Source organism: Natator depressus, chromosome 3 (genome assembly GCF_965152275.1).
Source record: "Natator depressus isolate rNatDep1 chromosome 3, rNatDep2.hap1, whole genome shotgun sequence".
Lineage (NCBI taxonomy): Eukaryota > Metazoa > Chordata > Testudines > Cheloniidae > Natator > Natator depressus.
Window position 1 is genome coordinate 58480355 of NC_134236.1, and position 21366 is coordinate 58501720.

A 21366-nucleotide genomic window follows, 5' to 3' on the forward strand; every position below is an offset into this window, starting at 1 on the left:
ACTGAAGTCCAAGGCAAAACTCCTATTGACATAAATGAGAGAACATCTACAATAAAAGAAGTATAGAAGGAATATAAACGTTCATGTTTCAGGCCAATCCACCATCCGGCTGGAGCTAGGAAGAAAGTTTGCCTCAGGGCAGGTTAATTTATATGACTAGCTTCCTCATTTTTAAAAAATCACCTTTCTAAGGTTTAATGTCATCATGTTACTTACTGGGACAATGCCTCCCCCAGGAATGTTGAACTTAATTACATGTGATAATTATTATTTAATGGCTCAGGTGAAGTTACCTCTTGAACCAACTCCTGTGTGGTATTTAAGATTAAGTCTAATTGTTTTCTTATTCTAGCAATAGCTGCTCCATTTAAGGTGTTGAGAGATTGCTTCCCTAAACCTTGTTGTGCTTTGATACTTCACGAGTTTACATGCAAGTAGTTGATGTCACCGACTATTACTGTTTTATTAGCCATTGTTGCGTGCCTGATCCTTGACCCTAAATATTGAGTATTTGTTATGCTTTACCTGATCAGGGGCTGGGAGTGTAAGCAATATATTTTTATATGTATGACTTGCGATTTGTATCTATACACATTTTACTAGTGCACTCTACTTAAATCTTCCATCTCATTAGATTCTATGGAATCTTTTAGATACAGTGCTACTCCCCTACTTCTAAGTCCTAATTTGCTCTTCTTGTAGAGTTCATAGCAAGGAATTAGAATATCCCATTGATATTTTTGGCCATTCCACTATGTTTCAGGAACAACTATAATGTTAAGAGTCTATTCCAACGCCAGGCATTTTAGCTCATATATTTTTGCTTTTAAGCATCTCATATTATTATATAGACATTTACATTTGGCCAGTCATCTATTTTCACTTATATCAGTCTGATATCCTGCTACTTGTGTGGAATTTACCTTTGTGATATAAATTGCTTCCACTTGTTCGGATGGATATGGATACTTTTATATTACTGATATCCCTTCTGTATAAATCTGACAGTTTGAACATACCCAAAAAGAAGCACTCTAATTAATGATAATAGTAATCCTGAGTAATGAGTAAAGCTTTTTCTCCCATTTCCATGAAAAATTAAATGCTATTTGGAATAATAGGTATAATATACAGATAATAAGAGATTAGCACATCTGTTACATAGAACCTGACCTTCAAACTGTTAGCTCTGGTAAAAGATTCGAGCATCATGGTATAATCCTTATATAAAAGGGCAAGTCTGTTCTACCATTGTATTTTCTGATCTCTGTCATGTACACTTAATGAATTCCCTTGAAAGATGTAATGCTACTCAATTTGGGTGACTCCATGCCAAGAGAACATAGCTGATTGAGCTAAGAATTACTACAAAAGGCAATCCTGCCCAACAAGGATTAGGACTGGAACCCTGGAGACAAGGTTTGTTTATTAATTATATGTTCATTTTGCACCCTTTTCCATTAGACCAGGCCACTGTGCCCATCTCCCTTTATGCCACATGCAAGCAAATCCAGAATTCACAACATTTGCTTTGCACTGTGATTGATTCCAGTAGCTCTCTTTGGCTCACATGGTGTTCATTTGTAAATCTCCTTTCATGCTGGGTTGTTTGATATGTTGCTTCCCCTTTTCCTTTTCTTCAATTCTGATATTGATATGAAATTGACAGTTCTCTGTATATTTACAAAACTATGTTGTTTTAGTGAAAGGTTTGCTAGTGCCTTCTACCTTAAAACTGCAAAAAAGCTTAAGATCAGTCCTGAATCTCAAGTTCTGCTTTTGCATAACACAAAAACATGAGAATTTGCTGTTAAACAGTTTTAAGCTATTGGAGTAACTCAGTTAGTTTTCTACTGTAATCTCAGTAATAGAGCATATGTACAAGTAGGTGGGTATTGTATTGAATCAGTAAGAGAATGGTCATTATATTTTTTTAATAATATACCTGCATTACATTTCAAAAGTACAGCAATGCTACTTTAGTAGTTCATATGGAGTCTTTGAAGTGTATTTACTTTAGAGGGCTAGATTTTCTTCAAGAAGAATAATCAATTCAAAATAAGCGCCATTTCATTTTATTACAGGAAAATCTTATACCAGCTAGGAATGCCCATATTTGGACTGGCTTTAAAGAGTTGCTGCCTTGACTGGTCTGTTTTAATTTATTTCTTTGTTGGCTGTAATCCAGAAACTGTCAATATTTGTTTACAGTATATGGCTAATTTCCTCTCTTTTATTTTCATTAGTGTACCTTTCATAGTGTTTAATGGATGTATTATACACAGAAATGTTATCAGACAAGCGAAAGTCATAATAAAGAAATCTTGTTTTGCAATGAAAAAATAGCATAATTTACCCGGAGAAAGCACAGAACCTGTTTCTTCTGTGTATATTATTACCCTCTTTTCTCTGATGTTATCTTGGATAAAGGAGATGCTTCTTCACTATGCAAGGTTTGCAACACAGACAGGAGGGCTGAGCTGAATGAAATATGATAAGCCAGGTGGAGCTACAAAAATAACTTGCATTTATTTGACTAGCAAAAGGAAAGTATGCCACATGAGCTCCTGCAACCTCAGGTCTTCACCTTCCATGCTGGAAGACAATGATGTTAATCAAAGCAATGTTGTTGCTGCAGCTATTTCTGATTGGTGGTTTGCATATCCAGCACAGTTGGAGTGTATGAGATTGTGTCTGAAGGGTTTTCTTGAATGCATATTTGAGAATGGGAATAAAACAGCAATATTGCACATCCTCAAGTTATTCTCAAGCATCCATTTGGGAACTTTGGCAGAATTTGTTGTCTTTGAACATGGTCTTTGGGAGTAGTTGTCCACTTTGAATAATATAAGTAAAAATGGAACAATTATATTATTTATACTACTACAGTATTTATAAAAACATGAGCTCTTTACCCAAGTCTCTAGGCATATTTATATATTTAAAATCATAATTAATACAAAAAAGTATAAAATACTACCCACAGCCAGCAACAGCGATCTTAACAATGAAATACCCAACACTATCTCCATGAAGTTTCTCCATGACTCATTTCCTATCCTAACCAATACTCAGACACAAGCCTTCTTAAGCAGATGGGCCTTGCGCCATCTGCCTGAAGTTCAACAGACTTGGTTTAGGGCTGACCAACAAAAGGAGTTCCAGAGTGTAAGTCCTTCCATTGGCATTTTGCAAAGTTTACATTTTGTGACTGTAAGTTGTCTTGGCTGATTTCTAATGTCAGGAGGTTAATAGATAAAAGGCAGTCTCTAATGTAGCCAGGACATGGAACATTACACTTCCACACTTCAATTTGTATTCCAAAGCAAACCAGTACAGCATTCAGAGCACAAGTCTAACATGCTAACTTGGCTCTTGCCGCTAAGCAAGAATGCTGTCATGTTTTATAGTAGCTGAAGTTTCAGTATAATCTTCAGTGATAGTTCCAAAGCAGAGTGTTCATGGTTCCTAAACTACAGATAATAGAGCCAGTATCCAATCCCCTGAGTTTCGTGAAATTGGAAAGAGAAGTTCAGAGGAAGTGGTCTCAGGATACAACCTGGTAGTTTGGCCAAGAAACCCAGACTTCTAACTCTATTTAGGGCCTGAGATTAGAGTTCTAAGAACAGAATGGGTTGCAACTTCCTTTCTTCTCAGTGTTGAAGGATCCAGCCGAGCCTGTGTGCTTCTAATCAGCCTTTCTCTTACTGATCCAGAAGAGCAGGGCAAACTGGGAGTTGAAATCCCCAGTGCGGCCATGAGTGTAGTCGGGATTTTGGCAAAGATTCCAGAGAATGGAGGTAGGTATATAAGGAACTTCCTTCCCTCAGAATAGGGAGAGAGAACTGGAGGGCGCCAACCTGGGCTAATGGTCTCTCAGGGAACATAGGGCATGAAATCCAGTTCCTCTGTGTGTTTGTTGTTTTCTTTAAAACCTTTGTTAATTTCCCCTTTGGTTGACCAGCCTAAAGAGAGTCCACGTTAGGAGGAAATTTGTTATACGCTCAACATGGGGATGTGCCCTTTTGTCTTGAGCTGCTACAGACGGGCTTAAAGAAATACCTCAGGCATGAACAGACCTTGTTTTTTATTGGTTTCCATACACACGCTAGGGGTGTGCATATTTTGTTTGGCTGGAAGCGTGAACATTTCTTTCCTGGAAGAAGTATTGTACTCTCCTTCTAAAGACTGCTTTTTTCTGGGGATTTCTTTAATTGGGTTTTGTCTTAAAAATGTGTTTTAAGTCAACAGAAAATTTCAAGGCACATCACTACAACAGTACTCTTTCACTCTTAAATGAGGCAGTGATACACCCAAATCTGTTGATTTTTAGCAGCTGGCACTGCAAAAGATTACCACTGAAGTATTTTATTAACAATGACTCCAAGTATTACAGTGCATCTGAAACTATTATGTCCTATGCAAAGGCTGTCCATCAGCAGAAAAAAATACTTTTTAGAAGTCTCTACACAGGCCTGACTTGAGATGCACCATGCCTCCATCGTACATGAGATCTGAATCTGTTGGTTGCACTTGTAACTTCAACTCCACTGCAGTCTTTAAGATCAGAAATCCTGCTAATATTTATTAATTGAAATGTACAGAATATTTTTCTCATAAACCATTTTAAAGTGTTCTTTCTCCTTGTGGAAGATATCTATGCAGACAGGCATGAGCATTTGAGCATAACTGAAACAACTTCCTGTAAGCAAAAATGACAATATCCTGTCCTTTTTCATAAAATCATAGAACCATAGGGTTAGAAGGGACCGCAAAGTCATCTAGTCTAACCCCCTGCCAATATGCAGAATTTGTTGTGTCTAAACCATCCAAGACAGATGGCTATCCAGCCTCCTTTCGAAAATCTCCAGGGAAGGAGCTTCCACAACCTCCCTAGGCAGTCTGTTTAAAGCTTTTGCTGTTCTTTTCCTTCTTTTCCTTGTAATACCTTCTAAAACTTTGAAATAACTTTTTCTTCAGCCCATTTGGTCTTTTTCCACTAGACAAATATTCACCAATTTCTTTTTTTTTTAATGGAAGAAACCAATCTAATATTGTTCATTTATTTCTTTTCTCTAAACCAGGGGTTCTCAAACTTGGTTTGTGGCTTGTTCAGGGTAAGCCCCTGGTGGGCCACTAGACACTCCGTTTACCAGAGCGTCCGCAGGTACGGCCGCTCACAGCTCCCAGTGGCCGCAGTTCGCCATTCCCGGTCAATGGGAGCTGCAGGAAGCAGCGTGGGCTGAGCCATCACTTTCCACAGCTCCCATTGGCCGGGAACAGCGAACCGCGGCCACAGGGAGCTGCGAGCGGCCGTACCTGCTGGCACTCAGGTAAACAAAGCATCTTGCGGCCTGCCAGGGGCTTACCCTGGACAAGCCGCAAACTAAGTTTGGGAACCCCTGCTCTAAACCAACATCATCAATGACGACGGCAAAGTTCTGGGAGTAGCTTGTTACAGTAGTTTAGTTTGTGTTCCCCCTACTTTCCCTGAAAAAGTGAAGCACAACATCTTAAATTATAGACCCACTTAAATAATGTCTGTTTGTTTTTTACTTTCTCAAAAACTGAGTGGTAGGCTTAATTACTTATTAAAATTCTATATATTTAAATCCAGAAGCATTTTAATAATCCAGATAGTTCATATTTTGGCCCCAAAATATTTTTCTGTGACTCTTGATGCTAAAAGAAACAGTCTTGCAAGTACATTCTAAAATGTCAACTCTCTCAAAAGGAAGATTAAAGGTAAAATTTTCAGAAGTGATGTTAGAGACTTAGGCACTGACACTATGAGCTAGGGTGTAATTCCCCTGCTTGTGTGCACCTACTTGTGTTAGCCCTCTCTGAGCTATCGTGAATATAAATAGCATTATAGCTGCGCTAGCTACAGGTAGCAGTAGCACCGGAGGCATGGCTGAGCCACATACCTACTGGTTTCAGGCACGTTTGTACTTGGCAGGCTCAGCCGTGCTGCTGCTACCAGGGCTACACTCCTATTTACATTCACACTAGCTCAATGAGAACTAGTGCAACTATGTGTACATGAGTAGGGGAATCAAACCGCTAGTATGTTGTGTCGCTTAGTCCCTAGGCGCTTAGGAGTCAATGGGATTTAGACTTTCAAGTCACTTAGGCACTTCTGAAAATTTTACCTTAAATTACTTTTGACCGTGTTTTCCCAGGTCAGAAGTATCACTCAGGGGTGTGAAAAATCCACACCCCTGAGCAATGTAGTTATACCGACCTAACCGCCCGGTGCAGACAGGGCTACTGCCTCTCACAGAGGTGGATTAACTATGCCAACAGGAGAAGCTGTACTGTCGGTGTAGGAGCACCTTCACTTAAGCCTACAGTGGCGCAGCTGCATTGGTGCATTTTGAGTGTAGACCTGACCTAAGTTTGTCTGACTTACCTTGTCTCGTGGAGAACAACTTTAAAAAAAATCTAATCACCTGCTGAGAAGATGTTGTGCTCTTCACAATTTACACATCACTAGAACTTACATTGCCAACTGAATTTTTAAACCTTTCAGCAATATTTTATGAAATATTAGCTGACAGGTATTTCAGTTCTTTTTCACTCCAAGGCCCCCTAATGTAATCAGTTGTAAAAAGAACTTGTGACTGAAGCAATTTGATCATTCCTTACAGTGCCAAGTGGGTTTTTTTTTAAAGCTACAGAGGAAGCTCAGAGATTATTCTACCCAGAAACAGCACAAGATATTTAAACAAGGTTGAAGCTTCCTTGGCTTCTTACTGCTCACTAAGGAATATATTACAGCTGATGTTTAATTTTGCTTAAACCTAAGAGGTAAGTCTGTATTTGGTGCATTTTGGTGTGACTAGCATACATGTTAATTTGATTAGCAGTGTTTTAATATATACCTATAACTGTTCATAGCTACCATAAGTAAAAAACAGAAAACTAATTTACTCTGTTGATCTGAAGACCAAGAGATAATTTCTAAAGTGGGTTCGTTAACATTGTAGTTTTTTTAAAAATGTAATAGTGCTCTGGAGCTATTGGATATCATACAGCCAGAAGGGCTCAAAATCAGATGGATCAACGTATTGAATAAAACTTGTTCTGAGTAAGAAAAACATAAGTAAGAGTACTATTGTTGAGGCTATAATATTTTTTATTTGATCATATTATTTGGAGATCTTGCAGCTGTACAAAAAGGCATCTAAAATGTTTCCTTTTTCTCAGAACACTTCTTTCAGAGCCATTTTAAGAGTACTGACTTTCAATATTTACATATATTTTATACAGAGTACATTTTGGACTTTTATTATTTATCTGTCATATACTTCTCAGCAAACATTGTAAGAAACATTAATATTATTAGGTATCTTATTAGTGCTCATGACAGTGTTTGAATTTTCTAATTATGAATGACACTTTGTAATTGCAAAATTTGTCTGGTTGGATAATAATTATAGTTTCAATCTTGAATCTGCCAATGGGGGTCAGGGAAGTTAAAGAATTTTGGTAAGAACTAACCTTGAGCTTATTTTCATAACTCCCCTCCTACTCATTAAAAAGACAATCTCAAAAATATACCGAAAGAGAAAAGGAGCTCATGTAATGGTCCATAAACAAAATATTTAAAACTAAGACTGCAGGACATAACAAAACTAGTAGATGGATGTTAGAAACCACTTAGCATTCTTCAACGAACAGGATAAATGATGTACTTCACTTCATTTCTTTATATAAATTATTGTATGCTTTCTTCTCCATTCTAATCCGAGCTTGCCTTCCTACATTGATTGGCAGCTGCAGTCCAACACCTTTCCAATGGGCAAATGTCATGTCTGGACCCTATGCCAGTTTTGCTCTGAGAATCATCTAGCAAAAGATTGTAGAGGAATATCTAGCCAGTCTTCAGTCTAAACATGTCATCTGCAGAGTGAACAGTTTCCATCAGTTTCTCATCCCTCTCCATTTCATTACCTCCTTCCCATAAAACCTGTGAGGCACCAAAGTGTGAGAGAAAATAGGTGTTTGTAAAATGGTTTTAAAATTGTATACAGTAGATAATTTGTAGACAGTGCGGTCTCATTATGTTTTTAACTCCTCCAAGAAAGTAAATATTTAGTACTATTTGAATATCACTGAAATAGGCATTAGGAGTTGGAAAAAATGTGCATTTGTATATGGTAGCCGTTTGCATCTTATTAATCTTAGTTTTGCAGAGCACTTAAAATGGCCAAGCAATCGATACCCGGTTATTTTCATATCACTGTAAACTGCCTTTTTATTCCAGCAGTAAAAACTCACTACCATGCATCCTCACCACAGGGATGTCTCTCTTTGGCTGACAAAATGTTGCTAGTTTCATTTAATACAGGGCAAGTGTTTTTTTTTTCCTAAAAGCTACAGAGGAAGCTCAGAGATTATTCTACCCAGAAACAGCACAAGATATTTAAACAAGGTTGAAGCTTCCTTGGCTTCTTACTGCTCACTAAGGAAAAATTATTGCTTAAATTAATTTTGCTTAAACCTAAGAGGTTTAAAAATAATTAAACCACAGAGTTTGCTATCTTAAAAGTCATCATTAATTCCTCATCCAGACAGATATTGATAGTTGTCTTTTATAGATGTGGCTGTCTTACAACACTCCCCTTTTCAAGTGTTTTTCTTGGCATTGAAAAATCAAGTCTTTCAAAATAATATACAAGAGATTGCATGATTGTTTAGAAATTTTGCAACAAGACACAACTAACATGATCTGTTTATAGGGAGGCAAGATTTTCCAAAGTGTGAGTCTAAAATTAGGCTTCCCAAGTCCATATTTAGTGCTGACCAGTCAGCAGCTCTCATTCACTTTTTTTTAAACGTAACTCTTGTATAGGGCTTTTCATCCATAGAGCTCGAAGTGCTACTTCGATCAACTAGAAGTTAGTGGGAGCTGCTGGGTAATAATTAATAGTTAATTAAATAGTTAATGTGATTTTTTTAATTAACAATGCAAACAAAAGGTCAGATTCTGCCACCCTTAGGTTAGTGCCGCCTTACTCTGCAGGTGACCCTATTGCCCCAAATTAAAATAGTTAATATAATTGGAAAGCAGCATTTTGCTTTCAACTCTTCTCCTGTTGTTTTCAGTGGGTTTTATCCCTTTGTTTCTATCCCCCCTTTGTTTCTATCCCAGTAATAAATACCAGTAGATGACTATATGGTGAATAAATTGCAATTTTATGTTGGAAATGAAATTGGCTTGCCACCTGAATGTCTGAATCTGAATATGCAGTATAACAGAAAGAGGGGTGGGTTTTTTTTCAGATTCCTGGAAATAATAAATCATCCAATGCTAATTATATTGAAATCTCAAGTAAATGGATTTGACCCACTTTCTAGATGGTTTCTTGCTACCATCTTATTGGCAGTGGATTTGTTATTCTACATTCAGTGTAGTTTATACATGTTGTGTGTCAAAATGAACGCACTGCAACTATTGCTTTGTTCATAGTTGCTGATGACACCTGGGTTTTGGGAGAGGGATATTTTAAGGATAGCAGTGGAGGGGTTTATGCAAAATATTATGCTTAGACACTTTTCTTCATAAAGCGAAATAGCAAAAAGGTTGTGCAGCTTTACTAGGGGGGTTTAAACTTGGGGAATCTCATGTTTTCATTGAATGTGCTGCGTGGTTGCTATTGGGTTGATGAAGACCCATGATATGCTGCTTAAAAGTATCGCCTGGCTTAATCTAGCTAGTGTCTTGCAGTCAGTGTGTGAACCACTGATGTGGTTGCAGGCACAGCAGATCCTGTCAGAGCTGGCTTGGAGCTGTGGTCCTTTTAGGTTTTCTTCTCTGCATCCATGAGTATCTTTGGCATGAAGAATCATTGTCCTTGAGCCATGCAGTGCTCCTCTGCATTATTGCCCTTCATTCATAGACTTAGCAATGTCGCATCTTTTAAGTTTTATTAAAGTGTTCGTTTGACTTCTTTATGTTAGACTTCATTAACTTAGTTGTCCACAGAGAGGTCTTAGGGAATCTCTAGTTGAACATCCTGATGGTGTGGACAGCTTAGTTGACTGTGCACCTTTATGTCTTAGCTTCAGTTCCAGTAGCAAACAGCCCTTTTGATCCTGGCTCTTAAATTTCAAGATGGTTTGCAGGCAGGGAAGGTGGAGAAGCATCAATTCTCTTGATGTTTTGTGCAAGCTTAAAATAAAGTAGGGAAGACGAAGTTACTACATGGTGAACTTTCATTTTGGTCTGAAGCTTCCTGTCTGTAAGAAAACCAAAGGCATTGTTTCCCCTTCAGGTCAACAGAGACATCACTGGGAAGGACATTGTCTTGATAGGTAAAATGGGATACAAGAGCCATCTGAGTTCCTTGGTAGGACTGGTTGGTGGATTGTAAGGGAGTTATATTACAATAGCTGGTGCATTGCTAATCGTTTACACAAGCTAACTGTGTTATGCAGCTGTAGATGGCTGCTTTGTGATCTCTTGGAGATCCTTCTGCATGTGTTATTAAACCTGCAAAAAGTATTTATTATACTTGATCTTCACTCATCGTTGTTATGCTAGGTGTGTAGATGCAATTTGTGCTCACTAATCTGAGTTTTTGCAGATGGAAAGCCTTAGATGAAAGTTTATATATAAGCTTGGAAGCCATTTTGAAGCACCTTTGAAAATTTGGCCTTACATGTCTGTCATTCATGAGTGAACCAATTTGTTTATCTTCTTCACAATGGATGTAATTTAATTCACACAACACAGGAAAATACCTATAACATGAAACTGAAATTAATTATCCATGTCAAATGATAATAAAAATCAGAAGCTGGCACCATAGCTTCTGAAATAAATTTCCAGGCAAAAGAAGAAAACCTTCTCGGTTATGTCACTGCATAGGTATCGTTCTAAGCTATTTTAATAAGCCTGTACCATTCATGTAGATGCATTCTCAAAAGTGTATGGGCATAGGTGCCAGACCTCGAACACTCTTCTCAGCTGTGAAAATAAAAGCTTTAAACAAACCAACAAAAAGAAAACAACAGCACACCTGTTAATTGGCCAGGTCCTGCTATTCATCAAGCAACTGATGCTTGATCCCAAGTATGCTTCATACCAGAGACCAACTTAAATTTCCAAAGGAGTTTCAAAAATACCAAAAGGCAATGCAATCCCACTTTTAAGTATCTTGTTAGAATTAGGCTTTGCTGGGAATTTTTAAAGAATGTGCCAGTAAAATAAAGCTTGATATCTCCGTTTTGGCAGTATGAGTGGAATAAATAAAGGATAATGCATATCACTGGCTAGTGTAAGACTTGGAAAATATGTGAGGTATGTGCTTGAGCTTATTTATCTTGAGTGAAGACTGTTCACTGTATCTCATAAAAGCCATTATGTATCTTACCACACTATTTTAGGTTACTTGTATGGTATATTTCTGATTATATTGCAGAATATTTCGAATTTTGCAGGATCTTTAGAATTTAATTGTAAAACACAATGATGTGTGGTGATTGAGGGAAAAGGGAGGAAGCCAGAACAGTTATGCAAAGAATAGTAACCTAGAAAATGTTCTGAAAAAGTGACTCTTTAGCCAGTTCAATGTTCACAACTCAGCAAGAAATCAAGCCTGTCAGAGTCATATATGGCTGGGGCTAGGCATATTCCACAGCACAATGTGATCACAGTCCATGGCGCACACCCTTAAATTCTGTGGCAAAAATCACTACATTCAGTGGCAAGAACACCTGTATTCCATGGCGGTGATAATTTATTCTATTCTATTAAATACTCTTCGTTCCCATCCAAGCCTATCCCTGAACAAACAGAGCCATGGCTCATAGCTAAAATCGTCATTACTGTAATATTAATCAGTGGATATTTTCAACCATGATTATTGTCAAGGATGGTTTTTTTTCACTGTACATTACAGGCACCTTGGCTCCACTCCCTAAACCTAACAACAGCAGCCTCAATCCTGGCAGTCCAGATTATAATCTCTTTCTGCCGTTTATGCCATGGGTGGGAGGAGCTTGTACCTAGCTTCAGTGTCTCATCTGTCCAGTTTCCAGGGCCTTAGTTATTGCACTGTTCTCAGGGCAGCCCAGTTCACCAGCCTGCTTTTCTAGCTGTAAATTGGTCGGCTGCAAATTGGTCTCTGGCTGCCCAGCCTGGCCAGCCCTGTAGAAAAGTGGTGGGACTATGTTGTGTAATGTAACTTCCCCATGTGGATACAGCTGGAGAGCAGGGCAACTGTAGATCAATCCCAGCAGTGCAGGGAGAGAGAAAACAAAGTATCAAGCTCTTGGCTACAGCATATGGTGGAATTCTGTAGAGTCCACGGGCAGTTTATATCTCCTAGAGCTATGATTTCAGACTCTCTGCAGACTCATTCCAACAGTTAATGTGGAAAACATGAACACAGTGTCATTTTTACAACTATAATGCCTAGAAACATCATTTATTTTCAAATAAAAATTGAGATTCTGGAGCATAATTCTGCAGCAAGGGGTAAATTCCATGGCAGTAGACTCAGAGAACACACACAGTCCTGCATATTGCTTCCACAGCCACCTATGCACAACCCAGGAATGGAGTGTGTAGCTCTGCCTCACACAGACACTGGTGGGTAATAGGGGACATTTTCTCAGTTAATGCGTAGCCACGCATATTAAATGGACTGCATAGGCCCACGGCAGGAACTTGCAGCTGTTGGCTTCAAAATGGAGCAAAGAACTCCCACCGTAGTTGTGATCATTGGGGATGGCTGATTTCTTCTCGGCTGATGGATAGCCCGAGGTATCGAATGGCTCAAGTGGCCAATTCAAATTCTAGCAAAAAACTCCCCATTCTAGTAATGATCAATGGGAAAGACACAGCCCTTTAATTGACTCCTTCTTTCTCTAAACCAATGTACCAATTCTTTCTGTTTTGTTTTGGCACCCCTTTTGGCCATGTTTTATCTCCCAGTGATACCTCCAGAGGGGTTACTGCAATAACTCCTGTGGTCCCTGCATGGAGAGGAAGAGATGATCCCAGGATCTGCAGAGATATGCCCATGGCATGATTTCTCCATACTTCCTACCAGCGCTACAGATCCTGACTATGTAGCTGGAGTCCTCCAGCCATGCTCTGTAGCAAATTTAACCATCCTCAGGAGTTGTCAGGCCTGTGTGGACGACCATGTTCCTTACAGTTACATAAAACAGGGCTAGGATTTGGCCCTCCATACTCATTTGCCATTGCGTCAAACATAAACTGTTCCAGAAACAAGAAGCAGAGAAAATGAATTGTTTTGACTCCAGTTCAACTTCCAAAACAGATGCATTTGGAAGTGTTTCCCCACACCCCCCCCCAGATACCGCCCTAAATTACAAACAGACTGAGAAATGGATGTGATGAGGTGTGTTCCCCCATTTTGGCTTTGAACCACGGTGCTGACCAAAAGTAAGAGCATTCATATATGAGGGAGAAGTACAGAGAAATTATTCTTCATACGGTTATATGAACGTTTGCCAAACATAGTACTTCGTGAAAGAGAATAATGTTACCAGTGAAATTTGAGGTCTAGTAGAAGGCACATGAACTAACAGAACATTGCAAGTCTGCAGTCAACAAAAAATTATTAGAGCAGCAAGAGACTTGTTAGAGGCATTTCTGATGAAAGATTTGTGAAGTCAAAAGTAATTATTTATGAAATCGTTCTGACCCAGCCTCATTTCCAGCACTTGTCATAACTATAGCAGAATACATTTAACATCAGTGACTGTACTGTCACCTTCAAAACCTGATGCTGTGGTAGACTCAAACCATCATATTTTGGGGCTCCACTTGTTTAAATCTAAAGAGCCATTCTGTGTTGCGAAATTCAAACTTCATTTTAAGTAACCTGTGATGGAAGCTCCTTTGAGTGGGGCAATTCATAAAGGAAATATACAAGTACATAATATCTTTGTGTAATATGATGATCTCAGGGTTGCAGCCAGAAGGCTAGAGTGTTTCCATTATCTTTCAAGTGGATTCCATCTCAGAGAGACCACCAACTAAGTACTAGAAAAGAGAGGTTATTTACATTTGATAGAATAATCTGTTTCTGATGTCTTGTTTATGAATGGAAATGGGCAAATTGTGATCAGACAAAAATATGCAAGAAAAGACCTGATGCTAGAATGCAATGCTAATGCTTCCTTTTATTTTTCTACTTTCAGAGGCTGGCAACAAGAAGCTAAAAAGCACGATACAGAGAAGCACAGAAACAGGGATGGCAGCAGAAATGAGGAATCGTATGGTTCGGCAGCCAAGTCGGGAGTCCACTGATGGCAGCATAAACAGTTACAGCTCTGAGGGGAAGTAAGTGGAATTACAAATATGTAGCAGTGCAGAAATACATTGAATTTTCTTATCCTTACAAGAAAGTTGGTTGAATACTAGTGAAAAACAAACCTCCTGATTTGTGAAAGTTCCAGATTTGGTTCCCTATGATTAATGGAATTGCTATTTGTACAAAATCTTGCACTTGTGTAATTCTTTGCAGATCCCAAAACTTTCAGGCATTATTCATGAAAATTCACATTTGAAGAGTGCTTTCTAAAGACTATTCTTCCATTTAAAGTTTTTCCAGTCATTCAATTAGGCAGCAAAAATTATAACAAGTCCCTTAGGCCCAGCTTGACAAAGCCTTGGCTGGGATGATTTAGTTGGTGTTGGTCCTGCTTTAAATAGGGGATTGGACTAGATGACCTCCTGAGGTCTCTTCCAACCCTAATATTCTATGATTCTAGGTGACCAATCACACAACACAAATAACAGTGTGAATAATCAAAGGGAACAGTCTGAGAAAAACCCAGAGTCTGAAAATTCTGTGATTCAGATTATTCAGTAAATATTTATAAATAACCAAATATGGTTACAGAAATCAGGATTGGTTTACTAATCAAAAAAGGAGCTAAATTCATAACAAATATTATTTGAAACAAGACATTTGGCCACCTTTACTTTACACTGGTGGTGGGTCTCTGCTTGGATCAATCCTGAATTAAACTTCAGATGTTGTATATTAAACTCCCTGTTATATGAAACTGTGTTCAGTAACTCTGAATATAAAGAAAGTTTAGTTTGGAGCTGGTCCAAGTACAGCTCTTACTGAAAACTATAAAGTCTTACTGCAGCTAAAATCAAACATAGGAGCTTGAGTATTCAGACAGTTCTCTTCTTTCACAGTTGTCATTGCTAATAAGTATGTAGGAAGAAAGAACAGAGGCAGACCTAGCACAGAGCATACATTCATATTCCAACCTCCTCAGAGGTCTTAGTGGGACTACTTTTATTGTTAACTGCTGAAAGAGCACTGTCCTAGAGACAACCCGATCCTCCAACAATGAGGTCTAGTACTGAGGGGTGAGCAGAGACAGACCCAGCATAGCATACTTTCATACTGCATACAAAAAAAGCTACATTAAAAGAATATGAAGTTTGCAAAATCAAGCACTGAACAATTAGAAAATGCTCAAATTAAGGCTGTCCATGCAACTTTAATTTGGACCCCGGTGCATATGCATTATGATAGTCTTTAATTACATGATGACATACTTATTTTCCGCACAGGACCCATTTCATTCAGTACTTCATAAGTATCTACAGGGTCCAAATTGGCAAATAGTGGTACTCTTCCCATCTCTGCCCATTTGAGACACTAGAGTGAGATGCCACTCTCAGTAAATTTCACAGATGTTCAAAATATGATCTTGCCTATTTGTGGACTTTGCTGGGCTCCTAAATGGAATTTCACCCACTGCTGAGTTCTTCAGGCTTATCTTCCCCTCAGTCAGGCTCAGATGCCCAGTTATGAACCTTCTTGATGGGAGGGGAAATGTAAGTGTTGGTACTATCATTCAGAGCAGGCTAGCCATTTTAGAGTTCATCAAAGCAGGGAAGAAAGTAGAGGAAGAATCGTATGATGAAAACCAACAAAATGCTGACATTTAAAATATTATTAGCATTTGAATTAACACCTATTCTTCTTCGAGTTATGGTCCCTACCTGTTTTCCACTTGAGGTGCATGTGCACTCCAGGAACTTGAGACAAGACGATTTTTGCTAGCAATGTCCATTGGTCCATGCATACTCCCCTCTTTTCTTTGTGCTCCGAACCATAAGGACCAACCATCTCTACAGTTACTTTCTACTTCCTGTGGTCTGAGATGGAACCTCTTCAGCATCCATAGCATAAGCCAGTGTTCTTAAAAACTTTGTAGTTCGCTGTAAATAGTTTTTAAACTTGTTGTTAGATATCATGTAGGTTAGTAGGTTTGAGGGCTTGGGGTCCCCACACCAACATCTCCTGGTACTATGCCCACGATCCCAGCATTAAATAGCCTTGTGGCCTTGCCTGGGCATTCCCTGTCCTCAATAATCATTACACATGCCGCTGTTGCTTCAGGGATGCTTATATCCACTCTAAATACACCACCTGCCAGACCTTTCCTAGCCAAACCCATCAAGCCTATGAGCACAGGTTTAGAATATTCTTGATGGACTGCACTGTGAGGCCACAGTCCAGTCCTAGCCCATCAGATCTCCCCCATACATCGGACAGAGGCACTGAGAAGTGCCTCTGCTGGGTTGCCACTTTTGGCTGGATGTATTCCTGGAGGTTTCATCACATGACATAATCTTTAATTAAAAATTAATCTTTAATTCCTGGAGACTCCAGGACAATCCTGAAGGGTTGGCAAACCTAGCCCCTGAGAACATAGAGTTCTTCAGTTCCAGGGATGAGCAGAGCAGAGCTAACGAATCTTCCAAACAGAGACATGAGGATGCTAAGAACAAGCATTCTCACAAGCCATGTGAGAAACTCCCATCCAAGTCCTGATCCAAAAAAGAGCACCTCCTCTCTGACACCCTCTTAGTTGGGTGAGATTCTTCACCCTGGTACAGAAGAGTCAGGAACTCACAAGGAGTGTGGTCCCAGTTTTCCAACACCAAAAGCCAAGAGCACCCAAAAACTGGACCCAGCCAAAGAAGCGGGACCACCCTTGATGCCAGAGAGGGAAAGAAGGCAGCAAATGTCTCCTGCATCATAAGTAGTGATGCAGAGTGAGAAGGAGCCATTGGTACCAAAGGTCGCCCGTAAGCTAGTACCTCAGGCACCATCAAGAAAAAGAAGCTAAGCCTGCTCTCTTATATCAGGTGCTAGATTCACTTCCCTGAGGGAGTTGAGATCTACGCAGGTCACCAATACTTCCAGATCTCATCCTAACCAAGGAGGTCCCCCACACCATCAGTTTGCCACTCACCAGTACTGTTGACCAGCTGTGGCATAGTAAGGTCTGTAGTACCAATGGCACCACCTATCAAAGTAGAAGCTGCCTCCTCCTCCTCCCACAAGTCTGGTATCACTGGGAGAGCTTCACCACACCCATCGAAAGGCAGGATCAGCCCCAACAGAGGTTCCAAGAGTTCTCAGGCACCTTCCCTTTCTCATAGGAGGGACTACAAAACTTGGGACTAGTGGGGATGGCCCCATTTCTCCTATGATCCCTCTTGCTGGCTTACTGGGATCCATATTTGTGACATCCCAAATCTATAAGGTTTCACTGGAAGTCAAAAAAAGCTTCCCTATGGGGGAAGAACCTCTGCCTCCTCAAGAATGACCTGAGGAAGAGGAGCAACCTGATCAGGGAGAACCACTTGCCCCCGCTGGGTTATCTTCACTGTCCCCAGTTGACACACTCATGCCAGCGTCACCATCACCACCTGATGGCTACGGGCAGTTTAAGAACTCCGGAGGAGGATTGCAGATACACTTCAGCTCCCCCAGAGGAAATGCAGGCCACCCCTCATAAACTGCTACAGGACATCCTCCAGAGTGCTGGTCCAATGAGGCCATCTGGGAACCAGGCAAAATGGTCTGGTATGCTCCAGCCACCTGTGCTCCCACTCTGTGGAGAATGTAGAAGGAATACTTTGTGCCATCTAAGGAAGCAGAATACTTATTCTCACACTCCGCTCCTAATTCTCTAGTGGAGCAAGCTATCACCACAAGGAGTGAGCATTACCATCCCAGAGCTACACCCTATGATAAGGAAGCCAAACTTTTAGGCCTCCTTGGGTGAAAGAACTTCACTTTGATGAGCTTACAGTAGCACATAGAGAACTACCAAGTCTTAGGGTCAAAATATTATTTTTATTAATTGTGAAATGTTCTCGGAATACACCAACAAACTCCATCTGGAAGACAGACTCTGGTTCCAGGCAATTATTGATGAAGATAAAGTATTGCTTGCTGGATTGGCCCTTCACACCTCCGTGGATGCACTAGATAAAAGCCTCCCTCTGTATGGCAACGTCCATAGTCATGAGATGGGTTTTGTGGCTTCAAACCTCTGGATTTTCAAAAGAAGTTTAATCCACCATGGTCAGTGGAGGATGATCCGCCTTTTAAGGGAAATAACCTATTCAGTGAGAAGACAGATGAGTCATTACATTCCCTCAAAGACTCAAAAGCGACCCCTTTGCTTGGTAGGTATCTATAAGCCAGGTCTATGAAGGAAATATCTCAAGTCTTCACCCTACTGACAATGACCAGCCCCTCAACTATTCTACCATCAAAGGGATTACAAGGTGCCCAGGAAATGCCAGAAAATGCACCACAATAAGCATAATATCCCCCCTTAACTCTCCTTTCAGCCATAGCCTCCCACCAAGAAATCCTACTGATGGGACTTTCAAGAACTGCAAACCAGTCCCCCTGCCACATTTTCCTATTCGGGACTCCTGCACCACCAGCTAACAAGCATTCATCACCATAGTATTTGGGTACCTAACCCTGCTGTCCAACTGCTAGATCACCACACTAAACCGGTGATGCAAGTTTGAAGACCATTATGTATAATAAACTTTCAGCATGGATGCTGATGACTTAGCAGTGTCACTTCTCTTAATACCACAGGGTGAGATACAATTTATTCTTATGCACCAGGTGGGGTGGAACAAGGGCTGGGCAGTGGAGGCTGGGACCCTTGCAATGGCCACCTTGTTCATTTTTCCCAGGCTTTGGTATGTTGTAATGTCAGATAGATGGGTTCTGGAGATAGTCACCACCAGAGAGAGTCCCTGTTCCTCTTCGGGAACCCTTCTCATGGGAGGATGCTCAGACAAGAAGTGATCTTACTGCACCATTTGGGCACTATAGAACCAGTGCCTCCTCAACACAAGGAAAAAGAGTTGTTTTTTTTTCAAGCTATTTCCTCATCTCTCAGAAGAAAGGAGCCTGGAGGCCCATACTAGTATCTCAGACAGCTAAATGTCTTAATCTGCCGCCTGAGGTTCAGAATGATTGCCCAGGCCTCCATAATCCCTTCACTGAAGGCAATGGTTGGATGGTTTCTGAAGTGAATCCTGAAACCTATCCCAATATGGGATCTCAACTTAGTCCTATTGCCATTAACAAAGGCACACTTAGAACTCTTAGCCTCGTGTTCCTTCACTCATCTATCTATGAAGGTAAACCTTCTGATTGCTATCACCTCAGCCAGAAGAGTAGGTGTATTTGTGGGCTTGTATCCCAGCTCCATTCTATACAGGCTTTCATAAGGACAACGTTTTTCTGAGGTTATACCCCAAATTCATTACTGAAGTAATCTCGGAATTTTATAACCAGGACATTCACTTATCTATATTCGATCCGAAGCCACATGCCACCGGAGAGGACAAGAAACTGCATTCTCTGGATATCTGTCGAGCCTTGGCATTCTACCTGCATGGGACAGAGCCCTTCAGAAAATCTCCTCAACTGTTTGTCTTCTTTGCAGAACATGTCAGAGGGGAACAGAGGATTTTGGGCTGTATCCTGCTTTGTTATGGGTAAATGGCAACAAGGACTGTGGAGCACCATTTAAAGTGTGGGTGTGGCGGGGGAGGGTCATAGATGTGCTCCATACAGTACACTGCACCCTCCCACCAGTCTGGCCCTCCTCTTCCCTTCTCAGGTGTCCAAGAAGACAAGGAGGGGAAGGGGGGAAAGGTCATAGTCCAAAGTGAGATGGGATGCTGATGCCAGGGCTAAAGGGGTGAGAAGGCCCTGTGGGGATGTTCCTGGTGAGCCACAGGGACCTGGAGCAATTGAGGAAGGGAGACTGGGATTGAGGCAGCCAGGAGATGGGGGCATTTGGGCTGATCTGTATGGTAGATGGACTGGAAGGTTGGGGGCAGCAGAAGGGCCCTGCAGGGAGTAAGGGGTTGTGGAGAGCAGAGGGAGTTTGCAGGGAGGGATGTGGTTTGGGGATGGTTTGAAGAATTGTGACAGGGTGATATTTTTGTGGAGATGGGGGTTGGTATGGTGGGGAGAAGGGATAAGTGGGGGCTGTGGCAGGAAGAAGTTTTGTGGGGTATGTGGACTGTGGGTTTATTTGGAGTGGGAGGGGTTTGGGGGCGTTTAGTTGGGGTTATAATAGCAGGGGGCTGGATGGGTTTAAGCAGGGCAGGGGCTGGGTGGAAAGTTATTTGGCAATTGGGAGGGTGTAGCAGGGGGCTGTAGGAGGAGGGTTATTTGGGGTTCTATGTCAGGGATTTGGGTGGAGATCTGTGGGATGGGGTTATTTGGGAGTCTGTGGCAGTGGGGTGAGTGAAGGGTTGTGGTGGAGGAGCGGGAACGCAGGGAGCTGTGTGGCAGTGCCAGTGGCTGCAGCTGGCTGTAGTTGTATCTGGCTCTGTCCTCCACAGCCCCTTCCTCTCTCCTCCCTTCCGTTCTTGCTGGAGGCAGCACCAGGGAGAGATGGACTCGCTGCCACCGCACCAAGGAAGGTCTCTGGACACTGAACGCACTCAGGATGGACTCTGCAAGCACAAGCCTTGGAAAGATCCAGTGGCTGGGGGTGGGAGGGGGGGGAATTCCAAAGTGCTGGAGCATCTCTCTGTCCTGGACCACTCAGGAAGCACTGTCCCTCCTGAAACAGTGGATATCTGTATCCAGTTAGTTTTAAGAGTTTTGCAGCAATTATAATAATTATTCATTCCTTTAACAAAACTCAGGAAAACCTCAGCAAAACCCTGTCTTGTCCTTGATGATTCTACACATACCAAGAATAAAAGCTTTATGCACCATTTTTAATATATTTCCAGCACAAAGCATGCGGGAAGTAGAGACCCCCTTAGCATAAGACATAGCCTTTAATAACACATGAATTTTGACTAAATAGTTTTGGCACACACACCTTTATGAGACATTATGCCCTGGTACAAGCTTCCACTGCTGACATCCTTTGGCAGAGCAATCCTCTAAGTACCCCAGTATTCCTTGCACCCTCCTCCTCCTCAATGAATACTGCTTGTGATTCACCTCAAGTGCAATATACATAGGGACCATCACTTGAAGAAGAAAGAAAGTT

The 21366-nt window shown here is 40.9% G+C and overlaps 1 protein-coding gene across 40 annotated transcripts in view; it reads left to right on the forward strand.

The window, feature by feature from the left end:
• The window catches only part of RIMS1 (regulating synaptic membrane exocytosis 1), a 490703-nt gene that overhangs the window by 453255 nt on the left and 16082 nt on the right, over positions 1-21366 (forward strand). For all 40 annotated transcript variants that reach the window (XM_074947969.1, XM_074947975.1, XM_074947977.1 and 37 more), the window contains one exon: positions 14185-14326. In XM_074947969.1, the coding sequence (XP_074804070.1) occupies positions 14185-14326 (142 nt within the window). The remainder of the gene's footprint in view (positions 1-14184; positions 14327-21366) is intronic.